The sequence below is a fragment of the Rhinolophus ferrumequinum genome, chromosome 6 (assembly GCF_004115265.2).
Source record: "Rhinolophus ferrumequinum isolate MPI-CBG mRhiFer1 chromosome 6, mRhiFer1_v1.p, whole genome shotgun sequence".
NCBI lineage: Eukaryota > Metazoa > Chordata > Mammalia > Chiroptera > Rhinolophidae > Rhinolophus > Rhinolophus ferrumequinum.
The window spans coordinates 83,099,157-83,117,732 of record NC_046289.1 but is presented as its reverse complement, the minus strand read 5'-3'; the positions used below and the strand labels follow the sequence as shown (position 1 = coordinate 83,117,732).

Here is an 18,576-nt window from a genome sequence, read left to right as displayed (position 1 = left end):
TCTACTTCTCTTTTTGCATTATGTTACTCATGATCATTAGGACGCACACAATTCTTGTATTGGTTGTCTTTACATCACCTCTACAAGAGTATACATTTTTTGAGGCCAGGATACTTATATTATATCCCTTACATGAGCTAGTACAGTCTTGGCACATAAAAGGAGACTGATAAATATTTGAGTAAGTTGTTAAAAAAATAATTTAAATTTCATTGTCTTCTCTTTTTTCTATGCTACTGTAACTTTCACAGTTTGCTTTATAATATTTCCAAGTTTTTTACACAGTCTTATTTCATACTCTTATTTCACAACAGTATCTTTTAACTACTTTCTGAATATAGCAATAAGCTTTTCAGTCTCAAAAGTCTAGAAGTAGTAATTAAGAAAGCAAGGACATAATCATGATACCAAAATACAAAATAAATAATGTATTAGGTAAGCTTTTAGTAGTAAATGTGTAGGATAACTTCAAGAGAAGTGTTATTTTGAGGTAGCTTAGGTATGCTATCAATTTGATCCAGTATTACATACACATCAAAACTAAACTTTGTTAATTATAATTTACTAAACTTACATTATTCTGAGTTAATAATAAACAACTACGTATAACATTTATTAAATATCACAAAACATTTAAATAAATCCTATATATGTAACTCAGAAAACTGAGCTATGATAGTACTGAAATTTGAGTATAGTAGGAGGGAAATTGAGTATGATAGTATTTTGATGAAGTAAAATAAAATTTCAATTTTAAGTTAGTAGAAAAAAATCCAATTGTTTAAAAATCTGTATTGTCTAAGAGCTCATATATGACTGACTAAAGCTGTTAGCCATTTGTCAAGCAAATGAAATGCCATGTTCTTTGCTATTATTTTACTGTGGTGTTTTATTTGTTAATTGTATAGAAGTTGTGTATTGAAATACAGTCATGTTCTGTTTTTTTTAAAAATCTGTATTTAATAAAAGAAAAAATCAACATTACAATTTTTGATCATGATGTTACCAAAATTACTTTAACAGCTTATCAAATAGTGAGATCTAAGAAATACAAATATTATTATATTCAGAGAAAATTTCATCTGATTTTAGTTTAATAGTTAAGCTGGGATTTTGAATTGTGAGAATGATGCTTCAATAGTGGTTAAAAATCATCCATCCTCCTTGACCCCCTTTGAGTCTACCTTTGTGGGTTCTTGAAAGAAGTTAAAAAATGATAATTCTTGAGATTTGGATAGATTACATTTTCAGCTCCAATGGACACATGCACTTAATTTGAAGATACCAAACTAATCCCAATTTTTTTCTGTAACTATGGTCATTTCACAGTATTGGTAGTTACATCCTTTTGTTAAATGACTGTTCTTCAAACTTAATGTCTTTTAGACTCATTCTTTCATATTAATCAGCAAAGAAGCAACTGTCAAGGGCAGTAGCAAAAAAAAAAGACCATTTAAAACAAAGCTGGCAAACATTTGGAGTTATTTGTAGTTTTGAAAATTCTTAATTTAAAAGTCACATGTATTATGTGTATTAAAATTCGTTTCACAAAAGGAAATTATAGATATGGTAAAGTTTCTTTAGAGGAAATTTCACTAGTAAATCCATCTTTAAAATTTGAAGTGATTTAATTAACTATTGATCCTTTGCAAAATATTTTCAGGGGCATATTCTAGATACAACTTTTTAAAGGTGTGTTTTTTAGTTTTAAATATGTGGGGGGTCCAATGATGACATTTTCTAACACACTTTTTTGATCTTTTCCTCTGCTAAATCTTTGAATTGCCCTCTCTGAGTATTAAAGAGAACTGCTGTCAAGTAAGGTACTTTTTCAAGATGGATGTTTACACAAGCAAAATATTGTTTTAGACACTAGAATTCTAATTTTGAATAAAATATCAAAATACTTTTTATCTTATTCCTCGTTTCTCTTCCTATGTTTAAAATACAAGTTAGATGTTAATTGTAATCATTTCCCCCTCATATAACCAAGCGATGGTACCAGGCTTGAAGATGAAGGCTTTAGTTTGTTAGCCATGTGTTTATGAAACCCCAGCGCTTCTCCTAGATCTTTTGGCTGATAATCTCAAACATGGAGGATGCTTCTGATTCTTCACAAGGGGTTGCTCCATTAATTAATAATGTAGCTCTCCCAGGCTTTCCGCCGTCTCTTCCTGTATCAGTGACAAGCTGTAAAAGTCATCGAGTAGCCAATAAAAAGGTAGAAGCGAGAAGTGAAAAGCTCCTCCCAACAGCTCTTCCTCCTTCTGAGCCGAAAGTAGATCAGAAACTTCCCAGGAGCTCCGAGAGGCGGGGAAGTGGCGGTGGGACGCGATCCCCCGCGCAGAGCCAGGCCGTGGCAGCTGGAGAAGCGGCGGCCGGGGGCGCGGCGGGGCCGGCGAGAAGCGACCCCCCAGGAGGACAGAGCCTCCCCTCGCTGCCTTCGGTAGTTGAGAAGGTGGAGAAGTGGCAGTAGGCGTGCTCGCAGGTGAGGGGCTCCGTGTGGTCGCTCAGGAGCCGGCCGGCGCCGGCAGGGAAGTGTAAGCGAGCGGGCGAACAAAGCAGAGGGGCGCCGGGGTCCGCCCGCAGCGAGCTCCCTTGCGGCGTCGGGCTGGCCGGCTCCGCGCCGAGCACGTTGTGAGCCCCGCCGCGGCGGCGGCGGCGGCGGCGGCCCGGGAGCCGGCGCTGGGGGAGGGGGGCGCCGCTCCCGCACCGCCCGCCAGCGGCGGGGCGGCCAACCCCATTGTGAGCCGGCAAACGGGCGTGCGGAGGTGGGGCGCGCTGGGAGTGCAGAGGCGGCGGCGGCTCGGCTTGCTTAACACCCCGGCAGCGACCGAAGCGACCTCGGCTCCGGTGGCAGCCGCGGCGCGTCAGTCACACAAAAGGCAGTCGAGCTTCCCCGGCGCGCGGACCGGCCCATGCCGCCGCCGAGCGCTCCCCACCTTACCGGCTTTCCTTTCCCTCCAATTTTGATAGGGAAGCGGGGCCGACGCGGGCGGCCGAGGGTCGGGGTGAGCCCGCGGGCGGACGGGAGATGCCGCTGCTACACCGAAAGCCGTTTGTGAGACAGAAGCCGCCCGCGGACCTGCGGCCCGACGAGGAAGTTTTCTACTGTAAAGTCACCAACGAGATCTTCCGCCACTACGAGTAAGGGCCCGGCCGGGCGCGGGGGGTGCGAGGGAGTGTGGGGACTCCCTCCCCAGTGTCCTTTTGTCTCCCCTCCCTTTCCTAACTCTGGGCTTCTGGCGGGGCGACTAGAAAATGACGGGTGGCCTCAGGCCCGCGTTTCTGAGCCCGACCCGGTGACGGCGCGGGGTTCCAGGGCGGCACGACCCGCCGAGGTGCGTGTAGGGAGAGCGGGCCGGGGACGCGGACGCTAGGGTCGCTGGCCCGCCGTGTGGACCGCTTCTAGCAGCGGCTGCCGCCCGGCAGTCGGGCGGCGGAAACTCCCCGCCTCACCCCTCCCCGCCGCGGCCACACGCGCACTTCGGGGCCAGTTCCGGGATCCCCGCCCGGCAGCAGAGGGGATCCCCGCTCAGGTCAGCAGCACGGGGCCGCTGTCCCCCGGCCTGGGGAGGGAATCCCCGCCCCCGGGGGCAGGAAACGGCCGGGCTGGGAGTCGTTTTCTCGGTCGGGAGTGGAACCTGACGTTGGAGCTGCCTAGGGTAGGGGCGGGGGGGGAGCGGAGTTGAGAGTCAGGAAAGGAGGGGCCTCGCTGGGGGCCGTGGGGCCCGGGACACGACCCTCTGTCGGCGGCCTCCTGTCTCGTGCGGCTAGGCCTCGGGGTATACGACGCGAGCCGTGCGCTCTGTCACCGCCTCTTCTTGGTGACTAACTCCCGGCCCCGGGGAACTCAGCGTCTCCGCCTCCGGGAAACCGGGTGAGGAAGAAGTCTGGGCTGGGCGGGGGAAGAGGAGGGGGAAAGAGCAGAGCCCTGGGTGCCCCTCGTTTTCACTTTCGAGTAGCCGGGTGGGCCGCGGTGGGGGTTGGGGGGAGGGGGTTAAGACAAGTTCAACTCCAGCTTCAGCCCAGTCTCTTTTATCCCCCTGCGCATGTGGGCCGCCTGACATGTGCCACTCGCTATTGTTTTGATAAGAATCCGGAGCTGTTGCGTGTGTAGTTTGAACCCCTACATTTTCAGTCTCTTGCCTGGTTTATCCCAAGGGATCCCCTTGTCCTGTGATACTAAACAACTGGGTGTTTTTAGAGATACGTTTTTAAACACAGTTTTTCTCCAAGTGAGAACCTGAATTGATCAATCACTGAACTAGCCCCTATCCCCCTTTTCTTATGCTTTATTCTCTCCACTGAGAAGGAATCTTTTGTGGCTTAGAAACCAAGTGTTACAGCAACCAAATATAAATTGTGTGTAAGAGGCACCTTTTCTGAGTGGGGGCTTGATCGAGGGAGAGCTTTAGTCAAAACTGCACCTGTCTGAGAAATGAATACATAGTGAAGTTAGTAAAGTCAATTCCTGTAAGCTTTTAAGTAAGCCTTCTTTGTCTTCAGCTCCACAGAAAATTACACACAAACATGTTATATCTAGAGAAGTTTTTTAGCAGACAGTACTTCTTAAATAGGAGTGTACATCTTACTCTGCTCCTGTACAGACTTGTTTTGTTACTCAAATAGAGTTCACTCTTGTAACTACTTAAGTGAATTTGGATTAGGTAACTAGACAAGGATGATATCTTTTTTTTTTAAGTTTAAATTAAAATCTTAGTAATCCAAATTTTTAAAAAATTGTATTTAAATACGAGTGCCAACAAAATAAGAAATGGGCCTAAATTTCAAACTCTTCTCGCCTTTGATATAAGCAATCTTGTCTTTTTTAAGAGGCCCTTCTCACTTTAGAAGAGAGATTGAACATGGCTGTTACCTTTTTTAAACAATTTTCGTGTACTTTGGTTCTTGATTATTTACTATAATCATGGAGAAATTCAAAATGCTGAAATAAAGGAAGAGATTTTTGGTAATCCAAGTCTTACTACTTTCCATTAATATTAAGGAACTGTGTCCTTTGTAGCATTATGACATTAAATTTAAAAAAATAATTTTTTTCCCCCTCTGTGCTGACTTTTTTTGGGTTTGGGGAAATTGCAAGCAGTTCAGGAGAGGCGATTGGTTTGGGAGCAAAGATATTTAATTTACTCTGAACAAGCAGAGCTACTGATATTCTTAGGTATTAGTCTTTCTGATTTTGAATTGGCAAGATTGGAATAAGACTGCCATTTCATTGTCTTAAATTTTGAGTTACTTTATCTTTCTCTCAGATGATTACAAAGAGATCTGCTAAAATACTGTGTATTCATGGTGGATATTATATGGTGGTCTGCAGTATTCTGGTAATTTAACCCTTAGCACACATCTGGAGAAACTATAAAGAAAACCTCAGTTTTCACTCATTCGTTGAATCACCAATTGGTTTATGTGAGTTTGAAGATTATCCTTTAAGTGCATTATCTTGAATGTTTTTCTTCCGTATTTGTCTGAAGACCACTATGCTTACTACTTGCTCAGGTTTTTTATTTCTTCAATATAACACCCTCTAATCAGTCTCAAAGAGATTTTTCTACATCTCCCCTCCTTGTTCACTTCCCAACACAACGCAAAGACACTTGCTTCTAACTCTGGTTGCCAGTGACTTTTTAATTGCTAAATCGTTTTCTGTCTTTATCTTATTTGATATTATAATCTAATGCTTCCTCTTTTAACCTTCTAGGCAGCAGTGATCACCCCCTCCATTTTATCTAGTGTACCATCTGCTGTTATTGCATTGTAATGCAGTGTATTTGTTGCCTCATATTTTCTCTTTTCCTAGACCCTGAATTCTTTGAAACAGGGACTATGGCTAGGATGGATCATTAGTGGTCATATAGTACAAACTCCTTTATTTTGTTTGTTTGAACTACATGCTCTTTAACTAATTGCTAACTCTGTTTGACCTGATTTCCATAAGTAGACTCATTAAAAATGGCACATTAATTATAGACAAATGCATAAGCTAAAGTGCAAAGCAATGAAACTGGACCATGTTTTCCACCATACAGAAAAATTAACTCAAATGGATTAAAGACTTGAACGTAAGACCTGAAATCATAAAATCCCTAGAAGATAAGATAGGTAGTAAGCTCCTTGACGTCAGTCTTGGTGATGATTTTTTTGAATCTGACACCAAAAACAAAAGCAACAAAAGCAAAAATAAACAAGTGGGACTACATCAAACTAAAAAGCTTCCACACAACAAAGGAAACCATCAATAAAATGAAAGGCAACCTACTGAATGGGATAAAATACTTGCAAATCATACTGTGTTTCCCTGAAAAGAAGACCTAGCCGGACCATCAGTTCTCATGTGTCTATTGGAGGAAAAATTAATATAAGACCTATATTAATTTTCTCCCTTACTCTATAGGGAGAGTAAGCCTCCAATAGATGCATGAGAGCTGATGGTCCAGCTAGGTCTTATTTTCGGGGAAACACGGTATATCTGAAAAGAGTTAATATCCAAAATATATAAAGATCTCATACAACTCAATAGCAAAAAAAAACAACAAAAAAACCCTAAATAATTTAACTAAAAAATGGACAGAAGATCTGAATAGATCTTTTTCCAAAGATGTACAGATGGCCAAGAGGTACATGAAAAGATGCTCTACATCATTAATCATCAGGGAAATGCAAATCAAAAAAACAATGAGATATGAGATATCACCTCACACCTGTTAGAATGGCTATTATCAAAAAGATTAGAGGCAGCTGTTTGCCCTAGACTCTGCCCCAGCAATTCCTGTGCCAGTGCTGTGCTTCTTTTCTAAATAAACTTTCTAACTTCCAAAACAAAAGAAGACTAGAAATAACAAATGTTAGGAATGTAGAGAAAAGGGAACTCTTAAGCACTGTTGATGTGGAACTTCAATTGGTGTAGCGACTATGGAAAACAGTATGGCGGTTCCTCAAAAAATTAAAGCTAGAACTACCATATGATCCAGCAGTTCCATTTCTGTGTATTTATCCAAAGGAGAAAAAACACTAACTTGAAAAGATATCTGCACCCCTATGTTCACTGCAGTATTATTTACAATATCCAAGATACGGAAACAACCTAAGTGTTGTTGGATGACTGGATAAAGAAATTATAGTATATACATATACACACATATACCGGGGTGCCAAAAAATGTATTCAAATGGACACTTTGGTCAATGTTGCTGAAGCAGTAGTTCGCTGTAATCAGAAGTGTCTGGACGCTGATGGTAACCACTTTGAGCATCTCTCTTATTTGCAGAAGTCAAACGTGACTTGCATTCATTCTTTTTTATTGGTGTGTATTACAATTGTAATCATGTGTATTACAATTTTAATATAGTTTTCCTTAAAATATGTATACATTTTTTGGCATCCTCTGTATATATGTGTATACTGTGATTTGTTATCAGCCATAAAGAATGAAATCTTGCCATTTGTGACAACATGGATGAACATCAGGTGCATTATACTGAGTGAAATAAATCAGAGAAAGACAAATGCCTTACGATTTTTCTTATACTCATATATGGGATCTAGAATATATATATATGTGTGTGTATATATATATTATATATTAAGGTAGGCTCATAGATATAGAGAACCGAATTAAGTACATAATTTAATCTCTTAAATAAGATGAAAACATAATCTGTAATGGGGTTAGCTGACAACAGTTTTGGTTTTAAATTTTTATTTGGTTGTGGATTGTTCAAAAAAAGAATAGTTGGGTCTGAATACCAGAAATTCTAGATTTGTGGGATAGGAAAATGATTTGTATTATCTAATGACTTAATATCCTAAACAAAATAACTTCTTTTTTTTAGCCATTTAGACCCTTGCAATTGGAATGTATTTTCCATCTTTGAATGAGTCACACTTTTCATACAAAATGTAGAAATCTCTTTCACAACATCACTGACCAGTTTGTTTCAACCTGACTTTCCAGTGACAGGTGTTGGATTAGTTTGTAAGGCCTCCTGTTTTCTTTATTCATCAGCTCCTCATTTGTTCATTCAGTCCTTTCAACAGCTCTCTTTTACAGATGAGGAAGCTAGGTTTGGGATAGGGAGAGTAAGCCTAAGATCAGTGTTGAAAACCCCCTACCTAGCAATTGGTGACACAGCCACATCAGACTCTAGAGTTTATGTTCTTAATTACATCACATGGTGCTTATTATGGACAATTCTTCCTAATATTTGTTGAAGTGTGCACCAAGAACATGGGGGCATTGCAATCATCTTTGCAAATAGTGTACCTCTAAGCAGTTAAGATTTTATACTTAGGTTGTCCTGATTAGATTTCGGCTGTTTGCTAATACCTTATTTCCTTCAAAATAAGACCTAGCTAGACCATCAGCTCTAATGCATGTTTTGTAGCAAAACTTAATATAAGACGCGGTCTTATTTTACTATAAGACCTGGTGTAATATAATACAATATAATATAATATAATAATGTAATACAATACCGGGTCTTATATTAATTTTTGCTCCAAAAGACGCATTAGAGCTGATTGTCCGGCTAGGTCTTATTTTCGGGGAAACACAGTAGTTCCTTTGCAGTTAATTGCTCTTCTTATCTCTCTTCCCAGTGCCAGACTTTCTCTTCAAAGATTGTCACGTCTTTTATGTTTTCCTCTGACATTGTTCCTCTGTTATACTGGTTATTCTCCGGTGTGTAGAATAACACCGGAGGATTTATTTAACAACTCTAGGATTTCTATCGCAAATTTGGCACCTGCACAATAAAAATTGATACTGTTTATTAAGTGCATCTGTGCTGGGCATACTATTTTATCTTATTTAATTTTCGTATTGACGGTTCATGAAAGATATTGTCCCCATTTTACAGAAGGGGAACCGGGTTCAATGAGGTTGTGGAACTTACTGAAATTCACTTTCTACAAGTGGTAAAGCTGGGAGATTCACTTTCCTCCCTCCTTGCCATTCATATGTGTACTTTCTCTGTCTAGATATACTTAAAAAGAAATGTGGACTGCCAGTGAGGGTACATTTGTTTATTCTTGACACTATCCTTTGGAGAGTCTTCGGAGATGCTGAGATAATTTGTCCCTGTAGTGAGAAATGAATTCATGTCTACAGCACAAGGGCATAAATTACATATGAGCTATGAAGCCAGTGTAATGGGAGCATAGAAGATTGAGCTGATAACTGCTACGGAGTTGAGGAAACCCTCAAATAGGAGATAACATCTGAGTGGGGTCCTGAAAGATGGAGCTATTAAGACACAGAATAGGGAAAAAGGGCATTCTAAGCAGAGAATGCTCTAAAGAATACTTTTTAACCAGAGAAAGCAATGTAAAAAGGCATAGAAATGTGAATTTGCAGTTCACTTGAAATTTGCCCTTTTCACATTCATTATTGTTAAGCTAGGACTTTTGTTAAGCTAGTATAAAGTTTCACCTTTGTTGATTTCTACTTAAGATTTTAGTCTCTATATTTAAAAAATCTTTACTGCTATTCCTTACCTTAGTGTCATCTGCAGATTTTAGGAGACTGCCTTGTATTGTATGTTGTCATTATCTAAGTCTGTCTGATAGCACTAAGTAAAATACAAAGTTATTTCTTTAAAGTTTTTTAAAATTAAACTTTATATTTTTAATTAGTCAAACTTTTCCCCTGATCATTTATGAATAAATGTAATTTTCATCTAGCTGGTATTTTTCTGTACTGTATAATATAAAGCGTGTTAAATCTGCCATGCCTATGATCGCCTAAGCTGCTTTTATAACCCTGTCAGTGAAGGAAATTGTTAGAACAATTGATGCTGTCTTCTACAAATTACTATTTTTCTAAGTTTATGAGCCATACTTCCCATGTCTCGCATATTATATGCTGTTTAAGTCAGGAATTATATCAGTTTTTAACCTGTGGCTCCATTTCTCAATTACACTAATTATTTTGTGGATGGGGTAGTTTGCTTATGTCCCTTAGATCTTTTCTGCAGTATTGTGCTGGATCTTTCTTATCTTTGCTTATGTCTAGTTAATAAAAATTTGGCTCTTGAGTACATTTTTCACTTATCTTTTCTGAATTATGTTTGGTTTCTGGTTTTTGTCAGTTCATTCTTAATCTTATTCTACTAGATTTTTAGTTTTCCAAATAACCAGCAAGTTATCAGTATGTTGCCCTTTGTTCCTTAGTTTGTTCACCAGAGTTGGTTGACTTTATGTTAGAAGTGTGTTCTTACCAGTAGTCGACCTGCTAACTCAAGCAATTTTTTCTTAAGAAATAATGGTAAATAGCAGAAGTCATCAAACTTAAAGGGCCAGATAATCAATATTTTAGGCTTTGCAGGCCATAGGGTGTCAGTTGCACCTACCCAACTGTCAGATGATGTGAGAAAGCAGTCAGTCAGACAGGATCTAAAGGGGTAGGTATGGTTGTGTTCAATAAAACTGCAAAGACAGGTGCAAGGCTGGATTTGCCCTCTGGTCCAGCAGTATGCCCATCTCTGGAAAAGGGGATTGTTGAAGGAATGTAGTAATAAATTGAAGACATAATCTGTATTAGCCTACACATATATTCATATAAAACAGTGCTTTGTATTTTATAATTTTTTGCTCTCAATAGTAAAATATGCTTCTTGTAAAAGTTTCATTTTGTAATATAGAGCTTGAAGAGGCACTGGAACCTTCCCCCTAGGGTTTAGTATTAAGAAAATCCTGTACATTTGAATGTGTATGATGAATGGGGGAAAAGCAAAATTACAGAAATGGAAGAAAGTGAAGGGTTGTAATGTTAGAAATGGGGCCATGCTGGGAGGGAGTGATAAATAGGAAAAGTCGTCCTTGGGCTTTTTTTCCCTTGCATTAAAATTGCCACTGTGGTAGTGTGCCCTGCCTCCCTGTCCTGAGGCAGACCGTTGTGCGCAGCAGGGTGTAATATACCGTATTTTGCCATGTATAATGCATACTTTTTTTGCCCAAATTTGTGAGGGAAAAATAAGGATGCACATTATACATAGGTGTACTAATTCCGTATCTATATAAATGTTTTTAATTGTTTTATTTATGCTTATGAGTTAAAAGTGTAACTCTGGAAATCAATAATGATATCCGTATACAAAATAGTACCCTGAAATACGATAATTGGTTTTGTTGAACTTAAAATGAACTTGCAACGATGAAGAGTTCTTGGCTTTCTATGATGCATAAATGTCATGAATTTGTTACCGGTACATAAAATTTCTTGTACCTTGTACCTGTTCTTGTGTTTTGTAGTTATTTGTTACATAAAATTTCTTGTACCATAATATGTTAAAAAATAAATGCTAAAGTTCCTTTATAATACAAAATACAAATACCTAAATGTAAACAAATAAAAATTTGAATTAAAAAATTAAAACGAAAGCTTTTTTTCCCTGGAAGTTTGGGCTAAAAACATGGGTGCACGTTATACACGGGAGCGCATTATACATGGCAAAATACGGTAACATCTTTGTAGAGTAGGTAGACACAAAGGAAACAAACAGTACAAACACTTTGTAGGAGGCTAGAAACCTGGTGTAAAAGGAAGCTGTATGTCACTGGTTACTGACTCCTATTTTTCTGCCTGGTATCCCATGTTTAGTAGAGGTTTGTGATACTTGTGCCATTGCTCTCCTTGTTGTTTTGAACAATGTTAACAAATGTAAATAGTGTTAACTGCAGCTGGGTGTAAAGTCTGTCGCCTTACATTGGCACCAAATATCCATGACCTACCAATTACCTCAGGTTACCAAATACTGACCTGCTATGGCTAGAGCAGTGCTGTCCAATAGGAGCCATGACTTGGTACAGGATTATTAAGAACTTGAAATCTGACTAGTCAGAATTAAGATGTGCAATAAGTGTGAAATACCTACTAGATTTTGAAGATCTAGTACCAAAAAATGTTAAACTATTTCAATATTGATTACATATTGAAATAAAATCATTTGGGGTATATATAATTGGGGTATATTAGATTAAATACAATATAAAATTAATTTCATTATTGTTTCTTTTAAAATTTTTAAATGTGGTCACTAGAAAATTTTAAATTATGTGTATTGCTAGCATTATATTTTTATTAGCACTGTTTTAGAAACTAGTTCATGTGTGAGGTATTTAGGCTTGAAATACATTTTTCTTAAATAGTACTAGATATAGTTAAATTATTAGAAGTGTACATCACACATATTTGCTATGTGTTGGTAGCTTGGGAAGCTGAGTCTCACAGACATGTTTGTTTCTATAGGAAAAAGTTTAAAACATAAAGTTTTCTAAGTCAACTGTAGTTTTAGGCAGTAAAACAGATAAGACCTCTTTCAAGATCCATCCATTCATTTTGTTCTGCACCATTGATAACCACCTATTGGGTATGTTTGTTGCCTCTCTCTTAGCTAAGAAGTTATTTATCTGACAGATTTTCTTGCTTATAGGAAGAGATTATATTTTTTCTCTCTCTGGCCTTTTTTTTCTCCAACTGTTTCCTTTACAACCCTAACTCTTTAACATGACTTCCTCCAAAACATGTTCTAGTATTTCTTGACCTTTTTTTGTCTGCGTCTCCTCCTTCCCTTCCTATGAATTCCCAAAGGATATCTGCCTCTGTCTTATAATCACTTTTTACTTTATGTTTTAATGATACATCCATTATCCCACCTACTTAAGAGTACATATTTCAAAAGGATCTTCTTTGTACTGAATTATTATAGTCATGTAACTTGGCATATACATGCTATCTCTTTAGATCTCATTTACATTAAGGTATGATTAGTTTCACTTTATTTCCACAGATTTCATTTTTTGTTGTTGTTCTACAGACAAATATACAAACGAAATTATCTTAATGGAATTGCCCTCAAATCTTTTAGAATGTGATGAGAGTGGGATAGGGGGATTTCAGGAAGGAGAAAAAATTAGAGAATAGTAAATTTTATCGGTTACATATAATTATTGGAAAGTAGACCAAGTATAGAGAGGGAGAAAGTATTTATGCATCTTACCACTTAGAGGCAACCATTGTTAACCTTTTGGCATATCTCTAACCTTTCCTGTTTAAAAAATAGTGTAAAAACAATACACATACATGCTCATTATAAAAATTCAAACAATATAGAATATTTAGAACAAAATTTCCTTTTCCTTCCTTCCCAGTCTCTCCCTTTCTCTATAGGGAACATCTGTTTATAGTATTTATATAACTACACACATTTTTATTACTATGATTAACATACATGGGATTGTGTTAGTCAATGATTTGAGTTTTCTTACTTAATATACCTTAGAAATCTTTCATACTATAGCTCTTACATTTTAAAAGTGAATGGGTAGAATTTTTGAAAAGAAATACTTATTTTAAAAAATTTCAAAGATGCAGGAAAGGACTGAGTGGAATGATTCCCCAGTCCCACCCCCAGTCTGTAGTTATTACCTTGTATAATACTCCAGAAATCTTTTATGCTTCTTTAGCTTATCTTGTCCTTCCTTCCTTTTCCTTTCCTTTTTTCTTTTAACACAGATGGGACCATATATATTTAAGAACTCCCCTTATACTGTTTAATGATTATAATTTTTCATCTTATGAAACACTACAATTTACATAACCTTTCTCTTACTTTTAGAAGCTTAGATTTCCCAGTTTTTCACTATTATAATAAAGTCTTTTAAATTTCATAGTCAAGTGTTTGAATTGACTCCAGTGTTTTGACTGCTTTGGAACAAAAAGCTTAAAAATTAGAAGGAAAAAGAAAGGTTGACTTTATTTTCAGTTTTGCTCCCAATTTTAAAACTAATGGAAATCAAAGTCCGGTTTTGGCTGAATTTATCTTTAAATTATAAAATATAAATGTCTAGTTTAAATATACTTTTTTTTAAGTTTGTATTTATGTGTAAGTTGACCATTACTAAACCCTTGTTGAGTTCTATGATTCTATGTAAATTTTTGCAATAAAGGCACAATTCTTCAGCTTTTTATGTAAAATTTGTGAAATGATAGGTAATGGATTTTTATTTTTGTTTTTTAATCAGTGACTTTTTTGAACGAACCATTCTGTGCAACAGTCTTGTGTGGAGTTGTGCTGTGACGGGTAGACCTGGACTGACCTATCAGGAAGCACTTGAGTCAGAAAAAAAAGCAAGACAAAATCTTCAGAGTTTTCCAGAACCACTAATTATTCCAGTGTTATACTTGACCAGCCTTACCCATCGTTCACGCTTACATGAAATTTGTGATGATATTTTTGCATATGTCAAAGATCGATATTTTGTTGAAGAAACTGTGGAAGTCATTAGGAACAATGGTGCCAGGTAAAGTACTTTTAATTTTTTCTTTTGCTTTCCATGCATTCACATTGCACAAAATTCAAAGTACACAGAAAGGTTAATTGAAGAAAGCTTTCCTTTTACTATCCTCTCGCTACCCTGTTACCCTCCCTAGAGCTCTAGTGTTAGCAATTTCTTATGTATTTTTCGAAAGCTAATTTTTATATAGACCATCAAAAACATGTACACACACACGCACACACAATCTCCTGCCCCTTTTAATGGAAAAGGTAACTAACGTACACTACACTGTACCTTTTTTTCTGCTTAAAATATCTTGAAGATCATTCCATTGCTTTATTAACCATTCCTTCTCTTTTTCATTTACTGTATAAGTCCATTACCTGGAAATTTCATCTTTATTTAAGAGTTAAAAAAACCTTAAAGATATCTACTATGTCCTCTTATTTACTTGAAAGTTTAAGTATGCCTATATTTCTTGCTGGGTTTTAGTAGTTCCTTTAATGAGGACTGAGTTTTATATAATCCACTAAGTTTTCTTTTACCCAGGTCTTCAATAAAAAAGTGGATTTTTCATACATGAAAATTTTAAATGACACTATCTGTGGCACAGAGTTAAAAATTAATCAATGTTTTCCTAAAGTCTTAAGCATTTGTGATTGCTTAAGTCACTGATATTTATCATAATAATCTTTATTTGCATTAAAGCTTTGTATTGCCTCTTGACTTTTGGGGCAGTGACTATAAAATGTTTTCTGGATGTTTTTACCCCCTATGTATTGACCTGAATGTAGTTTTTTCTTTCTGAATTTTAAACTTTAGAAGTCAAAAGTTTTTTAATTATTATTTACTATCTTTTATTTTGGAAAATCATGAGTTTATATGTAATTTCAGAATGTCTTAAATTATAATCCATTTTAGTTATTAAATCATACTATACATGAATCTTAAAAAGCAAAGAGATGTTTATATTAAGATCTAAATTTGTTTGGATTTGATTTTGGTGAATAATTGAATAAGGTTTTTTTCTTAATTATAGACGCAACAAATGGCAAAAATTGAAGAATTTTTCATGTGTAGTGACTTTTGGAAAAAAGTTTATTTTTATTTTAAGGGGAGAGATTAATATGTCACCAGTAATCCCACCAATAATATACCCCTTTTTAAAAAGATCAAATTATAAATACTGTTTTGAGGCATGTTTTCTGGTTTTTGGTGATTTACATAGAAAACAGATTTTTGAGTGTCAAGCTGTATTACCTGAAAGGAATAATAGGGCCATGTTTGAGAACCAGAAGAATTTTTTTCTCCATATAGTCATTGTTTTTATTTAACTTATGCCAAAAATGTTTTCTGATTACAAATCATTGGAATACATTAAACTAATATTAGTAATATTGCTTATATCTAGAAATGTAGTGGTTCAGTGTTTTTGTATAGCTTTTTTTGTTTTACTTTAAAAATGAACTTTAAGTAGTTGTAGCTGTTAGCAGTAAACTAGGGCACATTGTAGAAATGGGAAATCTGGGAGTCATAATTTTATTGATTATTTGTTAGGAAACATACCTCTTCTTGTTTAAGAAGCTTTTAAATTGTAAAGTGTAAGAAATTGGTATTTTTCTGAAAACTTAAGGCTTAATTTTCATAATGCATATTGGCCATTCTTAATCTTTGTGCGGGAACGGATAAATTGTGGACGACTCCTTGGCTTTTTTGTCTTTAGCAGCTGGGTGGATAATATGATGCAGAAGCCTCAGAAAGTAATGTCATGAGTCTAGCCATCTTTGCCCTTATCTCAGGCCCACATGTTTTTGATTGCTGTGATAATTGTGTTTCACTGACATTCATAAGTGTCACTTTTAGGCTAGACACTGGATTGGGTTCTGGGGTATGAAGTGGATTAAGATGCCCTTAAAGAGTTCAGTTAAAAGAGAGATAAACATGTTGACTTGCCAAGTGTTAAAATAAACGTATGAATGAAGTAATTCAGGAGCATCAAGGTCTAGATAGAGTGTCGGAGAGGCCGGGCCTGGGTGCCCTACAACTCACTCTAACACTGTATATAATCTTTTAATCTTTGTCATATCTAGTGATATCTCAGTGTTTATTTGCTTGTTCAAGTCCTTTGCCCATTTTTCTTTTCGCTTGTTTGTCATTAATAGATTTGTGAGAGCTACTTATTAAATAGTAGGGATATTGTACTCTTAGTCATGTTGTTGCAAATGTTTTTCCATTTTATTTTTCATTGTTTTTCCTAAATACGTAGTTAATCTATGAGTAAAAAGAATTTTTAAATTATGTATAAAGAATAATAATATAATTAAGGAATAAAGAATAGAAATACAATAAATATTCATGCATTTGCCACTTGGTTTTAATAGAATACTTTTATCTTTGATTTTTGTGTACAGTTTGAGAAAAGTTACGAATTTCTAGTTTTATGGGAGGCAGAATAGTGTGATAGTCTAGGCTTTGGAGTCAGAATGACCTTGTTGGAGAATGACATCCTTTCAGGTTATGGTGAGACTAAAAAGAGTGTATGCGGTATACATTTTGAATTGCTTCGTAAATGGAATATAGCAGCATTTTACTGGGGAAATAAGGCTGTTATTGGCTCAAGAGACTTATATGGAAGTTAATATTTTTCTTCTATTATTGATTAGCTTCTATTAAAAATCATATTTTATATTGTAGTTAAGCTTCAAGCCTGACTTGAGATTTCAGCGATTTTGATTCTAAGTTCCTGCATATACGCTATCCGTTTACCTTTTTCTTAAATATCTAACTTAAATTTCAGTTAGAATAACTTTAATATGTAAACTTGCCTAATGACAGGATTTCCTCAGGTTGGAATTGTACCTCCACCACCTACTTACTACATGTGTAACTTTTTTGCAAATATTTAGCATCACTTATCTCTCCTTTGCATACTTGGTAGAATTATTTTGAAGATTAACTGAGATGCTGTGTGTAAAGTGCCAGGCACACAGCAAGTGTTCAATAAACAAGTAAAAAAAGTTAGTCTTTTCCCATTTTGATTTTTGAGTTCTCTGTCATGCTTACAAACTCTTGTTCTGTTACAATGATACGGAGAAATGATTTGGCATGATGTTTTTCGTGTGGAATGTGTTCTAGACCCCAAGGAATATATGTCTCTTCTGGCTTCGCATCTACTTGTGTAACTTTGGGATTGAGTTCAGTTTCGTGGTGATGGTGGTGGTAAGATCCCAGCATCCTTAAGAGGTAGGCTAGCGGGAGCCCAGCTTCAGTGATGAGAGAAGCTCCAGATTGAGTTTCCTAAGTGTCCCTTTTGACTTTCATGTTTAGGCTCCTTCGGCCTTTATACCTGGCAGCAGCCTGAGGTTTATCATTAGGGGCTTATTTAGACAATTAAATGGATTTCTCCCAGTGACAGAAATAGCAGTCACTTACTGTCTTCATGGGATCCACTAGTATGAGATATCTGTGTTCCCACTCCCACCTTTCACTCTTCATCCTTTCTCCACAGAATGTGAAGAATTTTCTTACATAGTGTACACATTTTTATCTTCTGCTTTTTTTCTCAAACAAGCTTTATTGAGATATAATTTACACACCATTAAATTTGCCCATTTAAAATGTGCCTTTCAGCGTGTTTTAGTATATTCGCAAGGTTGTGCCGCTGTCACCACTATCTAATTGCAGAATATTTTCATCACCCCAAGAAATCCTGTACTCATTAGCAGGCACTCCCGACTGCCCTCTCCTCTCAAACCCTGGCAACCACTAATCTATTTTCTGTTTCTATGGATTTGTCTATTCTGGCATTTTATAAATGGAATCATATAATATGTATCCTTCTGTGTGTGGCTTCCTTCACTTACTATGTTTTCGAGGTTCATCCACACTGTAACATCTATTTTATTTCTTTTTATTGATAAACAAATTCTGCTGTATGGATCTCTTACATTTTTATATATCTGTTCATCAGTTGATGGACATTTGAGTTGTTCCACTTTTTGGCTATTATAAATAATGCTATTAAGAACATCCATGTACAAGTTTCTCTGTGAACATAAGTTTTCAGTTTCCATGGGTATATGTCTAGTATTCTAGTAATTGCAAAGTCATATGGTCACTATGTTTAAGATTTAAGGAACCTCCAAACCATTTTCCAAAGCAGCTGCATCATTTTATCTTCCGGTGTCGCCACATCCCCAACACGCCATATGTATGGACAATTTGTTATTGTCCTTTTTTGTAATTTTTATTTTGCCATCCTAGGGGGTGTGAAGTGGT

At 36.9% G+C, this 18,576-nt stretch overlaps 1 protein-coding gene across 1 annotated transcript in view; it reads left to right on the top strand.

Annotated features, from left to right (window-relative positions):
- Positions 1-2,092: 2,092 nt before the first annotated feature.
- Positions 2,093-18,576, top strand: part of BAZ1A (bromodomain adjacent to zinc finger domain 1A) — an 83,275-nt gene continuing 66,791 nt past the window's right edge. The window contains exons 1-3 of the mRNA XM_033108549.1: positions 2,093-2,488; positions 2,977-3,147; positions 14,044-14,322. Of these exons, the coding sequence (XP_032964440.1) occupies positions 3,035-3,147; positions 14,044-14,322 (392 nt within the window). The 5' untranslated portion in view covers positions 2,093-2,488; positions 2,977-3,034. The remainder of the gene's footprint in view (positions 2,489-2,976; positions 3,148-14,043; positions 14,323-18,576) is intronic.